The 25,122-nt window shown below is 46.2% G+C and overlaps 1 protein-coding gene across 1 annotated transcript in view; it reads left to right on the top strand.

Moving 5' to 3' along the window:
• Positions 1 to 25,122, top strand: part of ANKRD13A (ankyrin repeat domain 13A) — a 1,258,643-nt gene that overhangs the window by 924,614 nt on the left and 308,907 nt on the right. Inside the window, exon 12 of the mRNA XM_069619390.1 lies at positions 11,001 to 11,123. Coding sequence (XP_069475491.1) covers positions 11,001 to 11,123 — 123 coding nt within the window. The remainder of the gene's footprint in view (positions 1 to 11,000; positions 11,124 to 25,122) is intronic.

Below are 25,122 nucleotides of genomic sequence, written 5' to 3'. Positions count from 1 at the left end.
AGTAGGGGCCGCACTAGGGGTAGATCTAGCCCCACCACAGGTGGTACGCCACCCAACAAACAGTGAGATTCCGCTTCAGGTCTCCTCCCATGCATCCCCAATAGGGCCCGCATGTCCACCTTCACTCCTGCATGGTAGGGGTGATCACTTGGAACAGATGGGTGCTGTCCACAGTATCCGGAAGATACTGCATAGAGTTGCTAGGGTGCCCCCACGACCATCCTCCGCGCCAGAAAATACACTCGCTGGAACATCAGAAGATCCTCCTCGAGGAGATTGCCGTTCTGCTAGCAAAGGATGCCATAGAAGTCGTCCCAGTCAACCAGGTAAACAGGGGTATTTATTCAACCTACTTCCTTGTGCCAAAAAAAGATCTGACAATGCGCCCAGTATTAGATTTACGACCTGCAAACAAGTATGTCAAGCCATAAACATTCTGCATGACTACTCTACAAGAAGCAATCCCTCTACTAAAAAAGGGGGGATTACATTTCAACATTGGATATGATGCCTATTTTCATATTTCAATGTTCCAAGCGCACAGAAGATTCTTGCGTTTCAAGATAGACAACCAGCACTACCAATTGAAGGTGCTGCCCTTCAGAATAGCCTCGGCTCCAAAGGTATTCACTAAGGTACTGGCGGTGGTGGCGGCGGCGCACCTACGCAGGGAGGCAATCACAGTGTACCCTTATCTGGACGACTGGCTCATTACAGAGGAGTCCACCCTAATTTGCAGACTAAACAGCCAAAGAACAATTGACCTCCTCTTCCAATTGGGCTTCTCAATCAACGAGAAAAAGTCAAGCCTGGTGCCAAACACCTCAAAACAGTTCCTAGGAGCTGTCCTAGATACCCAAGAGGGGTTGGCCTTTCCATCAGAGGAAAGAATTCTAATTTTGTTGCTGAAAATTCCTCATTTTCAGTCCGGTCGCCAAATAAGGGTGCGCAAAGCTATGCATTTTCTAGGCATGATGGCATCTTGCATTTACCTGGTTCCCCACGCGCACCTGCGCATGTGACCCATGCAGGAATGGTTGGCCAAACAGTCATCTCAAGCAAGTGGTCAGTGGGACGATCTAGTGGTCGTTTCGCCAACACTAGTACAGAGTCTTCGCTAGTGGACAAGAGAAAATCTAATGAAGGGGAAACCCTTCTACGATCCAGAGGTACAGGCCGTCGTCACAACAGACTCTGGCAGGGTGGGGAGCCCACAACCTTCACCACACAGCTCAGGGTCTCTGGTTTCACACAGTGGCTCAGAACCACATCAATCTGCTAGAACTTCTGGCAGTCTTCAGAGCGCTTCGTCCATTCAAACCCCTCCTATCCAACCACTTAGTGCAGATCCTAACAGACAGCACGAGTGCAATGTTTTACTTAAACAAACAAGGGAGCACTTGTTCTCCCATTCTGTCCAAGCTTGCACAGAACATTTGGAAACGGGCACTCAAACATAAGATTTACCTGTCATCCCAATATGTTCCAGCGGAACTCAAATCGCTAGCAGATGCCCTGAGCAGAGATCCCCTCCCAGAGGAACACGAGTGGCGACTACACGAAAAGGTCATAGGAGACCTCTTCTCTCAGTGGGGTTTCCTCACTAAAGACCTATTCGCCACAAGTGAAAACAGGCAATGCCCAGACTTCGCATCCAGGGTCCCCCAGCCATGCTCCAAGGGGAACACCCTATGGATGAATTGGTCAGGGATATTTGCCTACGCTTTTCCACCAACCCCACTGATGAAGAAGGTGGTGAACACGATCCACAGGGAACCGATGACGCTCATCCTGGTTGCTCCTATGTGGGCGAGACAACCATGGTAACCACACCTATGCAAGCTTGCGGAGTGCGATCCCATCAAACTCCTGTGCCAGTACAACCTACTCTCCTGTCATGATGCATACCCCTGGGCATCCAGACCATGTCCATCAGCCCCGGGAGCAGGCATCATGTTGCCTTTAAAAAACCCATAGGCGCCAGGCTCATAAGTGCACACTTAACTGATGCAAACCATGCTGCAAGAAGATCCAAGACCATGTGAGGCCTAGAAGGGACTACTTTACCTTAGGGACTATTTTGTTACTCGGGTGTGGTCGGGGAGGAATACCTACCTGGGACTATTTTGGAGGCTATTTAAACCACACCCGAAGAGCAGCACACGCTTCGCGTTATTCTGCATCCAGCAGGGTAACGTTCACTGTGCCAGCAGCAGCATCCATCCTTCTGCCACACCTGCCTCGAACCTGGAGCACCTACAAAGAAGGAAAGAAGCAAAGGTTAGAACAAGAGTATTACCTGATTTCTTACCTGATCCCGGATTCATCGCATCTTCAAACCTGAGGAAAGACTTTGTTTTAAATGCGTCGCATCTCCAGCAGCAGCGCCACACCATACTCACCGTTCCACGCAGCATCTTTTCGATCTGGCGCTGTCTCCATCTTTACATCACCGAATTCCGGCATCTAAGGGGGACAAGAAACAACAAGGTGAGCAGAGAGAACAGACAGAGACAATACCTTTAGCCGCCATATGCTTACCAACCGCCGAAGGTATTATTCATCACCACGCCACATCTTCTTATGACGCACCTGTGCGAAAAGGAGAAAGCAGCAAGTTTAACCCTTGGCATTATTTACCGGACAGTGTTGGGTAACACAGACTTTTACCGGAGCGCTTTTCAGCTGTCAATCTTATTATTGGGTCAAAGCTGCAAGATGAAAGAGGAATTGGACATGAGTGAATTCCAGACATTTTGAACTCTTACGAACTATATACTTACGGCTCTTCGCCAGGACCTTTTGGAGTCAGGATTCGTCTACAACTCTTCTAATATCTTCAGGCCAGTGAAGTAACTGGTCTTCAACACGCCCCTACGTACTTCGCAGGATGGAGGGCTCATCCGTCAAGAATATAAGGTGAGATTGCTGAGAGGGCACTTCAGAGGTGTTTAGAGGGGAAGACAGGGGGGGTGCTATCACTTAAATCCACAAGTGGCTAAATCCATCTCTCCACTTGTAGAAGAATATTTCTACGGGTCAAGCAGACAAGAATTGGAGGGCAGATCCAGTCACTCATCGCTGCACTACACATCACGTGGGTGGAGGCCGCAGCAGTCCGGGTCCGACCGACGCCCCTGTGGGAGCCAGGTGAGCGTAACATCTCCCAGCACGAGGGGCTAACAGTGCATCCTCAACCCAACTCGATGATCTTGGCAGCATGGCTCCAGAAGTCAGACATCTCAATTTACCTCAAAGATGTATGGATATCTTGAAGGAGTCAAGAAAACCAAACACGAGGCACTGTTACTATGATAAATGGATACGATTCATATTTTGGTGCCAGAATAAGCAAATCCACCCTATTCATTGTACTCCTTCTAGTGTGGTCACATATATGCTCCACCTACTGGATGCAGGGCCAGTGGTTAACTCACTTAAAGTGCACCTGGTAACTTTATCAGCCTATTTGCGTTGACACTTCTTGATTGGTGCTGATGAACAACTTCTTTTGATTTAAAGACAAATTCTATCTCCAAGTTTCTGTTAAGATCACCTGGACCCCACAGGGGTGTCGATCGGACCCGGACAGCTGTGGTCTCCTTCAACGTGATGCGTAGTGCAGAGATGACTGTCTGGACTGGCCCCCGTAGTCTTGTCTGCTGGACCCGAAGAAGTATTTTCCTGGAAGTGGAGACAGGGATTAACCACCTGTGGGTTTTAGTGATGGCCTCCCAACTGTTCTCGCTCTCCCCCACTAATCACCTCCGATATTCCCTTAGTAACCTCACCTTATGTTCATAAAAGATGAGCTCTCCATCCTGCGTGTCTTGCAGGGGCGCGTAGATACCAGTTACTTCACTGGTTTGAAGGAGTTGGGAGAGTTCCGGTAAGTATTGACTCTGAAATCCCTGGCGGGATTGGTAAGTATCAAGTTCAAAGAGTTCAATGTGCCGATGTTCAGTTTTATCCCCTTCCTTCCTTAAGTTGCAACTGAGTTTGTGAGAAGAAGGTCTCGTAGCTGCTGCTGGCGTTCAGGTAAAAGTCTGTGTTACCCAACGCTGTTCGGTAACTATTGCATGCATTAAGGTGTTGTTTTTCTCCCTCTTTACAGATGCGGCATATGAAATGTGGAGAGTTATGGAATATACCGGCGGTGGTAAATCAGTTAAGTCTATGGTGGTAAGAGGTTGTATTTGTTGATTCCCTTGGCTCACCTTGTTTTTTCTTGTGTCCCCTAGGTGCCGGATTACGACAAAGAAATGATGGAGACAGTGCCGGATCGAAAGATGCTGTGAGAACTGGTGAGTATGGCGCCGTGCTGGAGCTGGCGAAGCGACGCGTGCAGGACTGATGTACTTTACAGGTCCGGAGATGAAATGGTTCCGGAATTAGGTGAGGAATTTGAAATAAGTTTGTTTTCTAACCTTGTCCTTTTCTTCTTTATTCTAGGTGCTCCGGATTTGAGGCGGGCGTGGCAGAAGACTGGATGCTGGCTGCAGGCACGTGGGTGTGGTAGAAGACTGGATGCTGGCTGCAGGCACGGTGAGCGTCACGCTGCTGGATGCAGAATAACGCGAAGCATGTGCTGCTGTTCGGGTGTGGTTTAAATAGCCTCCAAAGTAGTTCCAGGTAAGAAGTTCCCTAGAGCCACGCCCGAGTAAAAAATAGTCCCTATAACAAAATTGTCCCATCTAGGCCTCATGTAGGCTTGGACTCTTTTGCAGCATGGCCTGCATCAGGTAAGTAAAGTGTATGAGCCTGGCGCCAGGACTGATTTCTATGATGAGTCTGGCGCCTAAGGCACCAGGACTGAACCCAGATAGCCCCTAGCGGGGGCTGCTGAGGTTTAATCAAATGTCTGGATGCCTGCTCCCGGAGCTGAGGGCCTTGGTCCTGATGCCCGGGGGTAGGCATCATGACAGTTTCAGGGACCAGCATGGGAGCCGCTATGGCCCCAGCATATGCAAACACATATATGTACTGAAAGAAGAACACATTCTGACCTCGGCAATGTGGTTACGTCATCTGACCATCTATATAAGATATATCGATGATGTGTTTGGCATCTGGTCAGGCCCAGATGATGAATTGAAGGAATTTTTTACTATGATGAATGCTATACACCCGAGGATTAAATTCATTACCCAGACGAGTAAAACACTGATCAATTATTTGGATGTTGAACTTTATGTCAAAGAAAACCGTCTTGTGACAAGAATTTTTACCAAAACTACTGATAGAAACAGCCTTTTACTGGCTACAAGTTTCCATCCTCGAAGGACGATTGACAGCGTTCCTTTGAGCCAGTTCCTACGCTACTGAAGGAATATCTCAGAGAGCACAGACTATCAGAGACAGTCAGCTTTGCTACGTCAAAAATGTAGAGAGAGAGGATATAATCCCACAAAACTATCACAAATTGAGGAGAAAGTGGCGACTATTGAAAGGGATACACTTCTCACACCCAAGAACACCAAGAAAGATGAGTCCATGGTGTATGTCACCACATACTCGGCACAGAGCAAGAAGATCCGGAGTATTATTCAAAGAAACTGGCCAATGTTGCAAATGGACCCACGGACACAACCACTCTTTCAAGATCTTCCGATTTTTGCTTACATGAACAGCAATGCTTTACGAAACAGCTTAGTTAGAGCAGATCTGCCTACTACTCTGAGTGTACAGCCTAAGCACAAGGGCACTCAACCTTGTCATAACTGTCAACATTGCAGCAACATCATACCAGGCAATATAATCTCGCACCACACACAGGCAAACCCATTATACTCAAACATTCATGCACCTGTGATTCTACAAATGTTGTCTACGCCCTGAAGTGCCCCTGCGGTTATTATTACATGGGGATCACCACAATAAAGGCAAAATTGCACTGGACTGAGCAGAAGTCCAACATTCGGACCAAAAACTTGAGATCACCTGTGGCAACACACTTTGTGGATGCGAGACATTCTATTGCCCAATTGAAGTGTATGATCTTAGAACAAGTCAAACTGGGTCCGAGAGGGGGAGATGTACAAAAGAGGCTACTCCATAGGGAGATTAGTTGGATTGACATTTTGGATTTCCTCAGCCCAACGGGCATGAATTGTGAATTTGATCTAATGTGTTTTCTCTAATGCATTCAATGTTGATCCAGTGTTTGTGCTTTTAATAGTGTTTTTAACTGAGTAATGCCTAGTTAACAGTTTGTTGAGATATCATACATCTGGACAAGAGTGCATACTACTATGAATTTTCATCTAAGCAACAATAAGTATGCAGGGCTTTCATTTTGACCCCTACACACACAACTCAATGTTTTGATTCTGGCTGTGGTCCTGCAGATTGTGAACTGGTCGGTACCAGGAGTTTCATTGAATAACTCTGTAACATGATGGACCTGTGGTATGGCGATGTAATATGAGTCTTCAGCAACTGTATCACTCATTCAAGAATGTGAACGGCACAACCGGCAGGGTGACCAGTTGAATCCTCTAGCAGATTCGAATACTGATTGCTACAAAGTATATCACTCAAGGTGCAATGGAGAGTATAGTTTTACGAAAATAACCATCCTGATTATTGTCGACAACCAGTTGACAACTTGTTTGACAGTCTATGAGGGTACGATGCAGGCGGGCGCCTGAGCATCGACCCACCTGTGAAGACTGTCACTCTTCTGTAATCAAGCAGGGGTAGGGGCACTAAGCAGTCTTTGACTGCGATTTTGCCCCTCCTTCTGTCACTCTTAATCCAGGTATACCTCCTCTCCGAGTTATTTTACTAGACCCAGCGTACCTGACTGAATTGACTCATTATACTGGATGGTGTTATTAGTTATTAAGCCAGTCTCACTGGCACGCTGATCTGGGAAGGGATGTGGATACACTACATGAGAACGGCAACGCGGCGCATGCTCCGTGCGCGTCCCTAGCAACCGTAGCTATGGCACGCACGCGCAGCACCGCGTCTGCCCTCAGTATATGCCTTAGGAGTTTAGTCGCTACACACAGTGTGTGGTTGGACCAACGTGATCGTTTGAGAATAGACAACCTAGTCGAGCCTTAATAAAGGATCTAATATAGACATGATTGTTTTACGTATTAGGATCGCGCCCATGATACAATGTCCCATATGAAGATGGCGTCCCGCGCGGGGACGCGCATGCGCGGTAGCTCCCATGGCAACCTACTTTGCTTGGGAGAGCAGTGCAGCACGTCCTTGTGACGGGCGGCTTCGTTTGGCGTCCCATGGGCAATTCCCTTCCAAGTAAGTTTCAAGTAAATGCAGGCGATTACTGATCACGATCGTTGAATTATGCAATTAGCACTGATCCAAGAATAGGGGCCAATGGCCCACTCTGAAGCTTATGTTGATTACAGCCTATCTGGCTTGAGAGCATAAGGCCTAATATCACCCCCCTTTTCCTTTTTCTCCAAACCTCCAGTTGTGCATTGTCGGAGCCACAGCCCGATACAGCCATTGCACCTGGCGAGACATTTGGTTCTTTTGACCGGTGAGTCATGATGAATTATATTAACAGCACTTTAGAGTTTGACTTTGCACCCTTGATCTAATACTCACAAACTGTTTTGCTATGTCACTTGCATCATACAGGTGGCCAAGGAAAGCAGGTCAGTCTATCTCCATTTTGGAGAGTTACCTATCGAGTTCTTCCAAACTTTATATACATTTAATGAGTGTATCCTTATACTTTGTAGGAATCCCTATCGATTTTTCATGAAACTAAAACACGTCCCGTGTTGGCACTGATTACTCAATAGGAGTGTCTTTAGAAAAACTTCTGAGCAGAGTGAATGTAAAGGCTCAGAAGCAGTGAAATACAAATTTGACTACTGTCATGTATATGAATTACTCTATCATGTTATACTGAGATGAAGTGTACTTTACTTTTGTACTTTACCGCACACGGTTTGTTTTAGAGCATTCTTTTCGCTCAATTGAAATGCTGTCCTTTGTTTTTGAATTACAAACTGACTTGTATGAACTAAATCTGTGAATTAAATTAGTTCTTTTACACACATCTAAGGTATTGGTGTGGTGTAAATTAAATCTGTTTATCAAATCTGCTGGCGATATCATGTAATAACAATCAGGTCTGCCTTACACCTGTTTGTTCTCAGCCGGATTCATTCTTGGTTGGAGACTCACAACTAGACAGGGCCGAATGTACCCGGTTGACTATTTGAACATTAGATCAAGCCAATCACACCATTCTGAAGACTGGTGAAAACTGAGCCTTGTCGAAACAAATATTCCTGCGAGGGAGTCTTTAGTCTCTGCAAGGCAGAATTACTACTTGGGACTAGTTCCCACGAGGAGTGCAGCACAGGGTTACCGGCCGGCAACGGTCGGTGCATGTCTTGTTCTTCAGTATTTTGAATCTCGAGTGGCCTCGAGCTTCTCCCTGCTACACCTGAAATATTATATACTTGAATGAAACAGAGTTCCTAAGACCCTTTGGGTAAATTTATCCATAGTAAACTCTTAACTATTGTTGGTAGTGCCTCCCAACCAATTCTCTTTTCTTCACTTTATCAGCCTACACCATTTCCCATAACAAGGTGTCATGGTGGAAGGTGCCAGTTGTCAAAGCATTTATGGAAGGGGCAATTTCTAACCCACGACCAGGTTGGGTCCTTAATGTGGTACTTGCTAAACTCATGGGACCTCCCTTTGTGCCCATGCACAAATCTAGTCTCAAACACCTGACTTATAAAACTGCCTTATTAGTAGCCATCACGTCCATAAGAAGGGTCAGTGAAATTCAATCTCTGTCAATGCAGGATCCGTTCTTTACTATTCAAAAGGACAAACTAGTTTTAGGTTCTCACCTAAGTTCATTTCCAAATTCCATGTTAACCAATCTATTGGGCTACCGGCCTTCTTCCAAGAACCCAAGAGCTCTGCTGAGGTGAAACTCCACACACTAGATGTGAGTAGGGCAGTCCTCTACTATGTAGACAAGACCACACTGCTAAGAAAGACATATCAGCTGTTAGTCTCCATAGCTTCAGGCAGAGAAAGAGATTGCATCTCTAAGAATGCCATCTCTAGGTAGATAGTCAGATGTATCCAACTGTGCTATTCCCTTTCAGATAAGACACTTCCTTTCACTACAAGGGCCCACTGTACAAGAGGTACTGGAGCCACTCTGGCTTTCATTGTAAATGTACCCCTTGACAGCATTTTCAAAGCAGTTACATGGAGCTCTATTCACACCTTTACTCAGCACTACTGCATTAAGACTCATTCCAAGACAGATACTCAAGTGGGACAGGCATCTAAGACATCTGTTCGCTCATGAACTCTCTCACACCCCACCTCCTTCTTCTAACACTGCTCGCTAATCTATGCACAGCATGGGATCTAAGCAGATTCCACAAGCCTCAGAAGGGATACATTACTCACCGTAATCGTATTTCTGATGCTTTTATCTGCTTAGATTCACATGCGCCCGCCCTTCCTCCCCTCTGAGAGAAGGTGCATGGATGCTTGTAGTCTTATCTATTTTATCTGCTTGGATATTCTGCACGCTAGCTACTCCTCATGTCAGAAAAACACAATCTGAGGGTCCTACACGCATGAGGGATCATGGGTACAGGCGATGTCATACTAGGGATAGTATTACTGGCACGCCCTGGTTCGACGCCCCTTTTCGAGTTTAGAAAAACAAACTGTTACACTCCGCAGCTTCCACTAGATGTCGGCCTATGCATGCAAAGCATGTGAATCTAAGCAGAATCAAGCATCAGAAATACGATTACGGTGAGTAATGTATCATATATATATATATATATATATATATATATATATATATATATATATATATATATAATGTATACCCTTACTTGAGTCTTATTAAATAAAAACTCCTGTTACAATCAGTTAACGCTGTGTGCGAGCCTACACTACAAAATGTTATTTTTAATTGAGCAGTTTCCAAGTAAGTAGGGCATAACTGGTATATATTTTCTATTACTGAAGAACCTTTTTCTGAGTTCCTTCAATTGGGTATTGTATCACATGCGTTTCTAGAGTTTTGATTATCTGGGTTCACTCTGCTCCCATCTGTTGATGCAAGTAGGGAACTGCAGTTTCTAAAAAGGTGGTTGGAAAGCAGTGTTATATCTTAAGATTATTTTCCCGTTGAACCCAGAAACGTTTTAAGAGGGGTTTCCTCTCCACAAATGCACAGGCACCCATTGTTTGCTTTCAGGGCCCATTAACTTTAAAGTATTTTCAGGGTCACCCAGTTATCCGTTCTATAAAACTGGGGTTTGCAGGCTTTTGACCGGCACAGGTCCTCCAGACTAGGTTTGTTTTTTTGGGCTGCATCCTCCCTTTCTGCTCCTTTCTGTCTCTTCGGTGCAACTACACTCATAACAGGCATAGTACAAAGTATGCTTCCAACATACCATGATGTTGCTGCTTTTCATTAACATCAGAAAGGACCAGAGCCTGTGTTCACTGCAGAAACAATGAAAAGCAAATGCTACTTGCCTGTTATGGTTCTGCATCATGGGCTGGCAGCTGTCCTATTTTGTTGTTTCCCCTATTCTGGTTTGGGTCATAATGGTTTTCCAGCCCTATTACTGTGTGCATAGCTGAAAACAAATGTCTGGTGATGATTGGGGAGGAGTTGATATTAGGCTCATAATATACATCATTTACTATTGTGTACAACTCCTCGTAATTATTTAATATGGCAAAGCAATAGAACCTGGTAATTTGGAGGTATAAGGTAAATCTTGCTTATAGTTTATGTGCCTTCAATGAGTGGGAGATGCAAGAAATTACTGATAATATAAGCTTATACATACAATATAAGTCATACTGGTTTGTCACTTAAGCACAAGTATAGTCACTTGCAGACAGTGGTCAAGGTATATTACTCTGTGTATGAAATACGCAAAATAATTCGTTTTCGTTCTCTTGCTATTGTACTCAAACGTTCCACTTGTTTTCTGCTGTAGAAATTCCTTTGTTTCATGTGCTGAATGCCCGAATTACCTTTGGAAATGTGAATAATTGCAGTACAGCTGAAGAGATTTCACCAGAGTCTTCACCACAGACTCCCCCCTACTGCGAAGAAAAAGGTAAAAGCATTTTTGAATTTATTAATATATCATTTATTTTTTAAAGTTGAGAAATTAATTCATCAATTCACAATCCACGATGTGTCAACATTCAAGATAATCAACAGACAAAATTGCTTAAATTGCTAATGTTGCCACTTCTGCAACGTGCGAGTAAGAGAAAAGGAGAATACATGTATGTACAAAATATTTTTAAGACCACTTCACCAAATTCACTCACGGAGCTCCCTGTGATCAAGCACCTAGTCCACAAAGTGCAGTTCCTTACACAGCACTTTTAAAGTGTTGAATTTATAATCGTGTTTGTACATATACTTTTAAGGGATACCCTATCACCCACTTTCTCCACCTCCCTTTCCCTTTGGTTTTCTCTATTTTATTTATTTATTCATTTCTAAAGCTCACTAAACTCAGATGAATCAAGGCGTGGGTGAGAGGGTAGCGTCGAGGTAAACGCTGAGTGTCTTTACTGATGATAATATAAACTAGTTCCCTAGTGTAAATGTAATATAAATTGTTCAGAAGCAAATCTCATAGAATACATAAACTCAGGGTGCGGGGGGAAGGGCAGTGGGGGTCTGCCATGGCACAAGGCTGACTAGTGAATGAAAAGGAAAAAAAGTCTGAGACTTGAGGACCATTGCGCCCCCTGCACACCACTATACTGATAATTCAACATTTAGGTAATGGTGTCAATACAAGATGATTAACACAAACCATAGATATGGAAAAGCACAATATTTTAACTGATTCAAAGTTGAAAAGGAAAGAGAAATTATATAAATTAGATATTCCAATAATGTGTGCATAGCGCTACTCCTCTTTTAGACTCTGCTTGATACTGAGAGATATAGATGAGAAAAATAATATATGTAATTTTGCTTTTGATCTATAGATATGAATTTGAAGATTTTGGACCAATGTTGTATACTTTTTGCTCATGAAGAAGGGCTTTTGTACCCGAAACACGTGGCGCTCTGTAGGCCAAGCAGGGTGGCTTCCGTGCCATGGCCAGGCCGGAAGCCAGATTGTCGTGCACCCAAGATGTGGTGAGCTGTCAAGGAATTGTTGAATTTGGATGTATGCTGCTCTATCCAGTATTTTTAATAGGAAAGGGACGGTGGTGATGGGCCAATAGTTGTTAGGGACTGCGGGGTCAAGCCAGGCTTTTTTGATCAGAGAGAGTACCAATGCTTCTTTGAGGTTAGGAGGAACTTGGCATGAGGAGAAGGAGGCATTGATGAATTTCGTGATGAAAGGGACAAGTTCTTCTGAGCAGCCCTTAATGATGGATGCAGGGCCGATGTTGCCTCTGCACCTAGAGGGTTTCAGGCTCTTTAGAATGGAGGCAGCTTCAATCTCGGAAAAAGTGCTGAAGTGAAACATGGGGCGTTGTTTGGCGCAATCACTGGAGGGTTTGTAGACAACGGTACAAGGGGGGATGTGAGCAGAGATAGCTTGTGATGGATCTTCTTGTGCAGGGTGTCGATTTTATCCAACATGGCCTTTTGGATGTTTGAGCGCCATGCCTCGTCTTTGTGGTCGGCGGTGGCGAAGAAGCTGGGGTTTCTAATTTCCTCCGGACTGCAAAGACCTCTTGTATTGGATTTGGCGCTGGCGATTCCCAAATTGTAGGAGGTAGATTTTGCCACTATGATTGCCTGCCACAGCGTATTTCAATTTCACGTTGTCTGTGGGTGTTTTTCTCCAATTGGTTTCAGCCAGGCGTTTTTTTTCCTTCAGGGGTGAACCAGGAATTGTCTTGTTAGCTATTTTGGATTTTCTGGGCGCTAGTGGTGCGACAGTGTCCACCGCTTTAGTGAGAGTTCTTAAGTATATGTCAGCGAGTAGGCTGGGATCGTTGGAATGCAGGTATCGTGGCTGGAGTGCCTGCAGCAGAGATGCATTACTACCCTTTTTGAGTTTGCTGGTGCTGCGTGCCCAGGCCGGTGGCAGGGCAGGACGGCGTGAGTGGTGTGCTTACGAAGCGAGATGGTGACGGGCACAATGTGGTAGTTTGGACCAGGGGCACGGGGAGCTGGCATGGATGGTTACCTGGCAGTTGAGGTCTGCTTTTCAGTCTAGTGTATGACCCTTGATGTGGGTGGGGTTATGGTCACGGTGTAGGAAGCCAAGGGCACTGAGTGAGTTGACAATGGTGGTAGCGTAAAGACCGGAGGGGCGGGGTCTGTACTTCCGCTCTATATATGGTAGAGGAGAGACACAGAGACCCCTGCCAAGATTCTCTAGTATTGGTAGTTGTGTTCGAGCAATCAAGGCATAGCTTCTCAGGAGGTGATGCAAGCTGGTTCTTAAGTACAGTGTAGTCCCCAAGGACCCACGAAGGAATGTCCACACACTGTATCGGTTAAAACACAGTCTTTAAATAATTAATATTCAAAGTCATATACACGATCACGATAACTCACTTTGTACTCCGGAAATCAACACTGATGAATATGTACAATTCTAAAGTGGTACCACTAATGTTATTAGATCTCCTTAAAGTGCATACGGTCAGAATGACACACAGATCAAAATAAAGGGGAAACCAGCAGTAGAGAGAGGAAGGAAAGCAAGGTGGTTGAGCAATTGGCAGAGTACTGGTAACAACACAGCTCTGTGTGGAGATCCCCCCACCTGGGCAACCTGTAGAAGAAAGATACAAGCCCAGTCCATGTATTGTTCCCACTAGACTTTCCAATAGTTCTGCAACCCCAAAGTACCTTGACATTGTAGCCTTCCGCGTCAGGGAATAGATGGCCCTTCTTGAGTGGCCTCCCTTTCAGGCAGGAGTCACGGGTTGTTGAACGTCCGACGAAGAACAGATTGCGCTATGATGGTGAGGTGGCAGCTTCATTCCTAGCGGTGCTCGTTGACAAGGGCGTTGAGTCGTCAGCGTCTCTGTGGTCTTTGGGTGGCGGGAAACCCACCGGTGGATGCTCCTCGGCGTGTCGATGGTCAGGCCTTTTCCGGCAGGATACAGCTGCGACGATGCGGACAAGAGCGTCCTTGGATCAATGAAGTTCTTAGGCAACGGGAGCACGCCGGCTCCAGTCGGCGAAGGCAGTCGGCGACAGTGGTGGACAACAGTCTGGGCGCTTCTCCTTGGAGTTCTGCAGCAATCCCGGTATCGGGTCGGCAGCCTGTCGAAGGTCTGTCTACCAGGGATCTTAGGCAAAGATCAGCTGTGCACGATGGTCCCTCGTAGCTTGGGAAGAGGGTGCCTTACCAGGTCCTCTCTGGGTCAGTCCTTGCAGCACAGCAGCTTTCAGATTGCTAAGGAGAACAACAGCAATTCTTCTCGTCCAGCAGGGCTCAAGGTTAAGCTTCAGTTACTCGTCATAGTGGACTTCAGCTTCCGAACACGATTCCTAGCAGTGAGAGGTCCCCAGATATACTGTTGATCTCCCATTCATTCCGCTGGGTCACACTCATGCATCCAATCACGACTATGGGCATTCATGAAGGCAGGCAGCCAATCAGGCACACAGGGCATTCAGGCCATTCACTTCTCTCCAGACACTCACAACAAGTTATGTGTATTGGGACAAGTACCGAGCCATTGAACACTCCAAGCTGCATTCATACCGGTTTTGGGCAGGCTGTCTCAACCATTGTGTCAAACACCAGATACCAGACAGCCACAACATAGAAGGCATATTCATCATACACTCCATTCACCCAGGTCCCACCCACAGGCCTACCCACAACATACGGTCGTTAAGAAGGCTCCAGCCAGTCTGGTCGGCACTTCCCCACACTACCATATACGGAACCTCCACCCAACAGCCAGTCAGGGGGAAGGGACAGAGGCAGGGCTTCCCGAAGATCAAGGTAACAGGTGATGGAAGGCAAGAGGCCATTGAGGCCATTTTGTCTCCATCAGGAATCTACCGATTCCAATGACAGGGCCTGGGCATCCCAAAATAGAGGACGCTTAGGGCACCAGTCATTTCAGCACGGAGCTGCCACCAGCCCGTACCCTGCTCTGTGGGTCACACACAGGTGCCCTAAAAACATGCACTAGGGGCACAGGGTTGTACCCCTACCCATGGGAGCCATAAGGGTATCCCACGGGTCTGTTCACCAAACCAAAATAGAGAGAGCTGCACCCCAGGAGTCCCACATGAACTCCTGCGCTGAAAACACAACAGAACACATGATAAAAAGCAGTAAAGGACAAGTATACAATGGCCCTGTCCCTCCGATGCATTTCCAGCATCACAGGTAGCATTCAGGTCGGACTGGTCATTGAGGCCAAGATTCAGGTCCCCTAAAAGAATCGTTCTGGACGTAGGCTTGATATTGATGCCCAGTGTATGCAGGAAATCCTCTTCAAATGGCAGGATCGGGCCAGGAGGGCGATAGACAATGAAGATGGCGATAGTGTGACAGGGATAGTTTGGCTGAGAGTAGGTTGCAGTTCCCTGCCATAGATACTGTAGTGTATCTCATAGGGAGGGTTTCTTTGGCAATCAGTGCTACCCCAACGCCTCTTGCAGTAGGTCTGTCGGTTCTCTAGATAGCATAGGCAGAGGGGGTGGCCATGGATAGGGCTGGGCCAGAAGCTGCGTAAAGCCATGTTTCTGAGATTGCGAGGATGTGTAGGTTGTGGGTATTGATGAGGTTGTTTTTGTTAAGGGCATGTCCTGGGATAGATCTGCCACTCATTAGTGCCCCTTTTAACGGTTTTGTGGGTGAATCCTGCTTGTTGGGTAGGTGCAGTGATGTAATGAGGCTAGTGTTCTGGGGAGCCAGTCGGGTGGCATCCTCATCTTGGCGTGTAATCTTGGATTTTGGACTGTTCAAAGGGCAGGGTCTGGAGAGGCATTTGAGGCTTGGTAGTCCGTGAGCTGTGGGTTACCAGTGGGGTATTGGGTGTAGTGGAAACACTTCTGTATCAGTGCCATACAAATGTCCAATATATAAATAAATAATAGTGCATGATTTGGGATAGAGGATGTTGTTGTTGGGTCTCAGGAGCATGGCTTAATGAGCGCGTTCTCCCAGACGCCTGTTTTTGTCAAGTCTGGGTTGGGGGAGTAATGTGGAAGGTAAGAAGCGGGTTCTTGAGCAGAGCCTGCTATTCCTCAGAGGAGCACTCAGTAATCTTTCAGGTCTGGGAAGCAGGTTTGGGGTAATGGCTGCCAGTGCTGCAAGTTGGGAGCTCAGAATGGGTGAGTCTGAGCTGCAAGGCTGGGGCAGAGCACAACTGGGGGAACTGGGCTGCTGTGATCGGGGCGATCATGCCATTAATTTCCTGTGCAGTGTCATCTGGACTGGAGTGCAGGGCAGGTAGGCATAGCTCTCAACTCACCCGCTTTTGGCGGGTGTCACCCGCCTTGTAAACAGGTGAGTCACCCGCCAAGCCTCGTGCACGCCCATTCATTTCAATGGGCCTCTCACCCGCCAAACACAAAATCGGGTGATTTCACCCGCCTTTGCATCGAAAAAGGTTGAGAGCTATGGGTAGGTGCTGACAGTTAGGGGCAGTGGGCAATGGTGGAGAGCGGGCTGTGATTTCTGCAGGCGTCGTAGCCCTTACTGTGATCATGGTCTGAGGCAATGAGCACTGCATGCCAAGGCTTTAGTCACAGTGATGGTCATGTTGCTACTTCGCTGGCCAGCGCCGTCTCATTAGGGCTCAGTTTGTGGCCAGGGGCAGAGGGCGCTTGTGCGAAGCGGGCAGGTGATGCTGTCTCACATGAAGCACTAGCTGGGAGCAGGGCTGTTGCAAAAGGGAAATGGGAAGATTTCACCTTGCGGGCGGTCAGGAGGAATTGGCTAGGAGGCGCGGGAGGAATAGGGGTGGTACAATATGAATGTACAGTACGGCATGGGCTAAGTGCGGGGGAGCCAGCTACATTTAGAAGATGAGCGGGCTTACCTTCGAGTCACAGGGCGCAGCTTTTGCTGATGCCCTCTGTATTCTCAGAAATTTCAGACAGTGCTGCCAGATTGCAGCAGAGAGCGACTGAGAGTGTTCTAGGCCTTAGATGCAGCCTGGCATTGCCATCCGTCCTCATTTGTTGCAGGAACTGGGCAATCCGGGTGTGCAATCCTCTGTGCACACATCCTGTTGCTGCTTCTTAATGCAGCGGCGGCCATCTTAAGGTGCTTCTCAACCCCATTGAGCCCAGTGGTGGCAGGGATTAAGGGGAGGCTGGGTGTGCCCTGTAGTGGGTTCTATGTGCTCTGAAGTATTCTGTATACTAGTAGTGTTTTATAAACCTTAAATAAATACAATGGAGAAAAATAAGAAAAGAAAATAATACCATGGCGGTTCATATGCATCGTGCATCCTTGCATACTTAATTGAGACCAGCAGACCACACAAGCAGAACGTTCATCCGTCTCAAACAGTACTGTGTCCCAAAGCTCCACTTACAGTAAGTAGAATAGCATTCAAATTGGCTTGTGTGGTGCACTACACACCTTTACAGTTGTCAAAAACATCAAGTGAATATGATATCCTGGGCACCTCCGCACCAAGCCTTAAATGTGCTCCTCGTTTACCGGTTGGCTTCCCAGTCTGCATACGGAAGCTGCCCATGCATCCTGATCTGGCGATCCCCTCTCATCATAACTTTTTCATAAAGCATTAACTCCTCCATTGTTACCCATTTTATCATTTCCTGTCACCATGCCTTGACTGAGAGTAAAACGGACCCTAGCCCTACTATTTTATCCATGGTTTTGCCTGACTTTTTCAACCTTGTAGAATGCCCATCAGACATTTTGTGATTGTGTAAACAAGGTCAACAACTTATCTGATCCATATAGCCCACCACGTCCTTCCATGCTTTTTGTACTGTTGGACAACGCTGGGCCATGTTATAGAAACCCACATTCCCATCGTAGTCGGTAAAATAAGATTAGCAGGTTAAGCACCTGCTGCTGAGACCTTTGTGTGATCTTCAGGTCTCGGGCTTGAATCCCAAAAAGGTCAACGTAGCCTTTCAAACTGTAAGTTCGTTAAATGAGTACTAACTTTGTCTGTATAATAATTGTATACAAAAATGTTCTATCTACGCCACTTTGGGAAAAGTGCTTTATAAATTAGCAAATTATTATCCTCCTTAACCTTATATGTTACACATGCCAATGGTCATTTGTATTTATTAGTGTTTCGTAGATCACCACAAGTCTCTTAGAACAGTTTCTGAGTGCTGTGGAGGAATTGAGAATGGGAATATGGAGGAGAACAGAAGAAAATAAGCCAGAAAATAAACCAGAAAACCTTCACATGTGGGCACATTTTCTATTTCCACAAACCTGTATAGGAGCTTGCAAAATGTTAAGGGCTGCAGCGGTACAAGTCTGAAACTTTGGCTGTCCAGAAGTATACAACAGTCATCAGCCCTAGCCATCATTATTATTAATTTCATTTTGATACCATGTAGTCTCTGTATGTTGCAAGGAGCAGGACTTCCTTTGGTTCTAGTCCCTTTGGACCCAACAGTAGAATAATTCCTTAATTAAGCTTTACTGAATACCTGCCGCTGCCTATTCCACAGAAGTAGAACATCCTGTGATTCACCATATTTTTGTAAAGGGTCACCATAAAATGGTGAGTTTTCTTACTCATACCACATTACTATGTGACAGGATGTTATGTTCAGGTTTTAGCATAGCTGTACAGGCCGTTGTGTAACAACATAATACTTAAAGGAAGTCAGTTGGCTCATCATTTTGTAATGTAATCCATAGACATTGTATGTTTGCAAGCCGAAGAGTGTCTGTTGTGATAGTTTTGCTTAAACTGTAACTGATTTTCGAAGACAATCATGGATCTCCCTTTTCCTTTTTCAGCTAGATGACCTTTAGATTCAGATTTTTCCTACTTTCTCCACACCTTTGGGCACCTTCTCCACTTGTCAGGGCATCACCTGAATAGCTTCACACTGTATTGCCACCACTCTTCTGGTTCTGGCCACTTGCTCCATTTCTCTTGACTCTTTGGTCTAGTCTCCTTGGAGCAGTTTACCAAGAAAACAGGGCCAGACGTCCTAGCGATTCAGGAGACTCCTCTCCTGAAGGAGGACTAGGCAAGACTTAAAATTGCAGGGTTTCTCTAGAATCGTTCATGCCTCCGGCCCGGCTAAGACATGCAGAGTCGCACTAGCCTTTCTGAACGGAATGAACCTCAAAGTAAAGCGCACCAAGGCGGATAAAGGGGGAAAATACATAATGGTTCTGGGAAACACATGGGGGTAGAGTATACGCGCCTAACTGGGGCAGGAGGTTTCCTTGAGGGAATTCCTAGCCATAACACATAATCATCAAGGGTGACTTCAATCTGGCCTGGTCCCGGAACTTGGATAGATCCTCAGGAGGGAGTGTACATGGGGGGGGTGGCCTGTACCCCACCGAAGGAAAGGTTTGAAGCCCTGGGACTATGGGACGTTTGGAGGGGGGCGAGGGGGATCAAGAGGGTAATATATTATTGTCCTGCGTGCGTGGCACACAATCCCATATTGACTATATATGTGTGTCAGCCCATTTGTTGGGAGCAGTTGAGGACATAGAGGTGGGGCTCCTTGAAATAGCTGACCCATGAAGTAGTAACAATGAAGTTGTGCCTACCGTGGCGCAAGACAGGCCTCTGGGGCTGGAAGTTTCCGGGTGAGCTGTTACGAGATCCAATCATTGGGGAAGAGTTGGAGGGAAGATCATTGACCTTCTTGTGCTAAACAAGGCTGCTGACACAGGGGAAAGCCTCCGATGGGATGCATTTAAAGTCATAATAAGGGGAGAATGCACAGCCTCAAAGGATCTGAGGGAAAGGCAGATGAGACACCTAGAGGCCCAGCTAAAGGAGGCGGTGGAAGAGACTAGGCGGAGTGCGGGCGACGTCCCCTCCAGGAAGTCATTGAGGGAATCCAGGCAAGTGGGCAGCCAACTCGACGTCATCAGGACATAGAGAGGGAAGGGGTCATTGTTATACGTCCAACAGAGGTATTACGCAAAAGCCAACAAGGCAGACTCGCTCGGAGCACTGCTACTGAGTGGGGGGTGGGACACACCATTGCAGCTATAATGGATGGCCAGGGGATCCGCCATTCCTGTACGGAGGAAATTTAGTAATGCTTTGCTACTTCTTATACAGAACTATATGCGACCCAGAACCCATCGAGTCAACATCAAACACACTTTCTGGAGGGGATTCAACTGCCATTGGTGGGGGTGTGGAGGGAAGCATTGGGACATGAGGTCACGACGGAGGAAGTTCAGAAGGTCGTAAGAGGCATTCCCTTAAGTAAAGCACCCGGACGGGACAGCTTCACAGCGTCCGTTTATAAAACCTACACGGAAGTGTTAGTCTCACCAGCCTATTTAACAACTTTCGGGAGTCGGGCAGAATTTCGGCCTCCATGGAGGAAGCTAAAATTAATCTAACCCCAAAGCCCAAGAAAGACCACACTAGGTGCAAGTCGTACAGGCCCATAACATTGATAAATGTTGACGCAAAAATATATACTAAAGTTTTGGCCAATAGACTGGAGAAACATCTCCTTAGCCTGATCCATCCGGACCAGTCTGGTTTCGTACACAGGCGGCAAACGTTTGATAATATCAGGCACATGGCACATCTGATATAGAAGGCCCACAAGACAGCTGCTCCCTTGGTCCTCCTCTGCCTCGATTCTGAGAAGGCATTCGATCAAGTGGAGCGGGCATTCCTGTTCAAAGTAATAGAACGGATAGGGATTGGGAGGGGATTTCTTACGAATGGTGCAGGCCAACTACAAGATGCCAATGACACGTCTCCACATTAATGGATCCCAGTCCCAGGTCATCCGGCAAAGCAGGGGTGCTCCCTCTCCCCTTGCTTAATGCAATTTATCTGGAGGCGCTACTGCAGTCTCTGCGGGAGTCTAGGGAGGTACATGGTATACCTTTTGGTGGCGCCCAACATAAAATCGCTTCCTTTGCGGACGACGTGCTCCTCTCACTTTCAAGACCGGGAGAGTTGTTGAGAGCATGAGTCGTTCCCCTTTCCCCCCGCACTTTCGCTGTCCCCCCTCCCCTGCGCTTGCGCAATCTCAATGTCACCTGGCCTAGTAAGATCACCTAAAACACTTGTGTATAGGAGCATTATAAATGCCATATCATATCATATATCATATCATGCAGGGAGATGCATATGGGCTTTGGGGCAGTCTCAGACCTCAAGATTGACATCACCAAGTCGCAGCTGCTCAGTCTAACGGTGAGGGGAAAGGAAGTGGCTGAGCTCAAAGCGTCCTCTGTTTTTATATGAAATCCGGGGTGGATTAAATATCTGGGAGTTCGAATCACACCATCACTTTACGGCTGGTATGCAGCTAATTACCCTCCCATGCTATCAGCCATAAAGACGGACTTACAAAAGTGAACGAATATCCAGATCTCATGGGTGGGCAGAATGGCAGCAGTTAAGATATTGAAGCTCCCAAGGCTGCTGCATTTGTTCCCAGCGATACCGCTGGCGGTCCCAAACGGTTTCTTCCGGAAATTGGGAAAGATGACCGGCAACTTCATATGGGAGGGGAAGAGGCAGAGGATGAATCGCTTACTATTGACATCCCCTAGGAGGGAAGGAGGGATGTTGCTATGCAACTTTCAGCTGTATTATGAGGCGGCACAAATGCGTATAGTATGGGAGTGGTTTTCTTTTCAGGACATAAGGGGAACCACTGAGTGGGTATGGATCGGGCAGTCATGAGGTACGATCTGAGGGAGGCACTGTGGCTCCTGCGCCAGCACAGACCAAAGCATATGTATTTGAGGCCAATAACAAAGTTGATGGTAAACACTTCAAACAAGTTGGCAGGGAACTATAGGATCACAACCTTCCCTTCCGCCTTCACCCCCATCTTTAACAACTCAGAATTCATGGCGGGGATTGGAACAGGGGGCGTTTAGCCAATGGCAGGAAGGAGGGTGTCATGTGCCTGCGAGACATGTTTCAGGGCCCCCAACCATTGGATAATTCGTAGAGTGCAAGGAATGCTTCGGGGACATTGGCTCCAGGGTACAGAGATAAAAACAGCAGCCACCAGACAACTTATCCACTTGCGAAAAATTCCTCCTAACACACGATGGGGCTAGAGGCATGGTATCGTACCTCTGCAAAATCTGGACTTGCGTGATGGCACATTACTTCCTGAGACGCCACAGTTTCCATGCCGACCATGTTGCGGTTGTGACAATCTATCGCTTCTTAGCTACACAAGAGTAGAGTCCTCACATGATGGATGGCTGGCTCGCTGACTGACTGTCAAGTTTCCCTCCGTAATTCACGTCCCTCTCTTCACCTGTAGATTATTTGGGATTCCTGCACCATCGCAAAGGAAACAGAACATTTAGGAGCTACTGGTTCTGCAGGACCAACATGCCTTGATTAACTTAATGGTAGGGTGACAGGCTTTCCAAAATTAAAAACCGGGACAACCACAAACATAAAAGTAGAACTAACCACCTACCCACCCCTGCAACAAAGCCCACCTCCTGCTCCCTCCATCCCCAGTCTCTGGTGTTGTGAACCCAAAGTAAATCTGGATAGTAAATCTATACAATCATCGTGCTCTGGTGATTTAGTTCATATTAATGAGGGGGCAGTGCCCCCTCTGCCCCCCGCCAGGAGTACTGCGGGATGTCCAGGGCGTATTTGAGAACTGTTTGGAGTATACGTTGACATAAACCTCCATAAAGAGGAAAATCACAGATTTGTTGGGTAAAATGAAATGTAAGAGCTTAGGCGATGATGAACTGTGTGTCGTAAGTGAAGGAATAGATCCTCTTTATACAGGTCCACAGGTAATTGAGAGTACTGAATTAATTTTGAGTAATGATCTTCCTGGCCTTAGAATAACGACCCAATCACCTTGCTCCTAGCCTCATTCCCCTCTCATTGAGCCCTATTTTAATAAATATGACACCTCAAGGATTGAACAATCATAATGCGCAATCATTTATTCCTGAAAGGCAATTTATTTTCTCGAGGGGGGGCCCTGGGAAAGTCCCAAGGAGGTTAATGATGACACTGTCGGCACTGAATTTTGTTTTTAATTCTTTGGTTAACGTTTTTGAACTCTTAAAAGCTGAAGTCCAGGTCCATTGGTGAATCTTTTTGGAGTTCACAAGGGAGGTTTCTGGCTGCGGTTCCTCTCGGGTGGGACAGTTCTAAATGGAAATATGTCCGATTTTCTAAAAGACTTGAAGGTTGGAATGCAAAATCATGCCTCCGGCATATCTAATTTGCAGGCGAATTGTGCTACTATAAATCAGTCTGTTTTCTCTACATAATAACATAGTAAACCTGATGGAGAAAACACACCTCCTTAGTCAGGGTGGAATGCTCTCAGAGCCTATTATTGAGTCGGGCACTGATCTGTTTTGAAGTAGTTTATTAGGATGTCTCAAATTAACGATGCTCCCTCCAAGGAAGATGTCGAGGTTGTTGGTGTTTTTAGAATATCGTTCTTCAGCATAGTAAAATGCCAGTTGTTGAATTTCAGAAGAACAAGAACACAGTTAAGAAAAGGACAAAGAGTAAAAAGAATCAATTACCTGGGGACTGCTATGATAAGTTAGAATCCCAATTGCAACTCAAAAGCCATCAGAAGCCCCAGAAGATATTGAATACTACCAAGTCTAAATGTATGAAGTCTATAAAATTTCCAGCGAAAGAAGGTCGAAGTGTTGAGCTTAAGGATTCAGTAATATCTAAGAAGCTCGGGCAACAGCTGGGTGAAGAATGTAATCAGTCGGCGCGCAAGGGTTTAGGGCGGGACTCTTCGACTCAATGCTCTCAAAACCTTTTCGCTAATCAGCAGTCTAGTAAGGGGAGACTGAATATTATTGTGGGGATACAGACAGATATAATCCAACCTCCCGCTAAATGGGAGCCCATATTCTATTGTGGGAAAAAATACCAACAAAGTCCGCTAAAACAACAGCTGTGCCCGGTAAACCAAGACCTGGACAAAAAAAAGAGTGATATCATAGAGGGTGACAGACCTATTTTGACTAAAGATTTGTCCGCTCCAATGTCCCTGATGGGCTTCCATCTTCTCAACCTGTGGAACTTTGTGCTTAATCTCATGTAATGCCGAAGAATGATGACTCTGGGCTATTGGGTGCCTCAGTTTCTACTTCGCCCTTTGCAATCCAGAGGATATGGATGAGACGAACAGCAAAGGGTAGAGGGTCTAAAGCATTGGATCGCAATGTAATTCTGTCTATTTTTAAGGAAGTAGCTGATTTGTATTTCTTAACTTGCCCCAATATAGAATGTTTGTTTCCCCACTGCAAAATGTACCCATTTGGTGGAAACTGGTTTCAAGACATGTTTGGGGGCCAATGTCGTGTTAGCAGGAAGTCATGAATTATTAGACCGGGTTTATGAGCTTTCGAGTAAGCAATTGAATGTGGTAGATCAGGAAGCTCCTGGTACAAGTGTATATACGGGGAGAGGTGGCCCCCTCGAGTCATTGGCAACTACTACTAAAGGGGTCTGGTGTAGTGGAATGGTTCAGGCTGCCGGTTTTTCAGAATGTAACTAAGTGCAAGGTTTGGAGTCTCTTATCTGATATTTTAACACATATTTTTGAAAGGCTGGGTTTGTCAGAGGATTTTCACTGGTAAACACTGAGTTTTGATCCTTGGGCTGGAACACAATTAAATATGGGGTGATCAGGGAGGACATTTTTGGAAAGTTTGATTTGATAATGTTTCTGGAGACCTGGTTAACTAGCTCATTTAAAATGGATGGGTTCTCAATTTTTTAACAATTGATAACAAGTCATTGAGGGGGTCGCCGAGCTGGTTGTCTCGTGATTGCAATGAGAAACTCTTTTATATTAGATATAGAACAAGGACACTGTGAAGTCTATGGCATTCTGGCAATGAAATTTGATTTAATAGGTACAACCTCTATTATGCCTACAGTGGCGATACACATTTATTGGAATCCCTCTAGTTCTATCCTGTTGGTCCTTTTGTCCGCTAT

The sequence above is a fragment of the Ambystoma mexicanum genome, chromosome 10 (assembly GCF_040938575.1).
Source record: "Ambystoma mexicanum isolate Mex_15411 chromosome 10, UKY_AmexF1_1, whole genome shotgun sequence".
NCBI lineage: Eukaryota > Metazoa > Chordata > Amphibia > Caudata > Ambystomatidae > Ambystoma > Ambystoma mexicanum.
The sequence above is the reverse complement of the archived record's forward strand: the minus strand, read 5'-3'. Positions and strand labels throughout refer to the sequence as shown.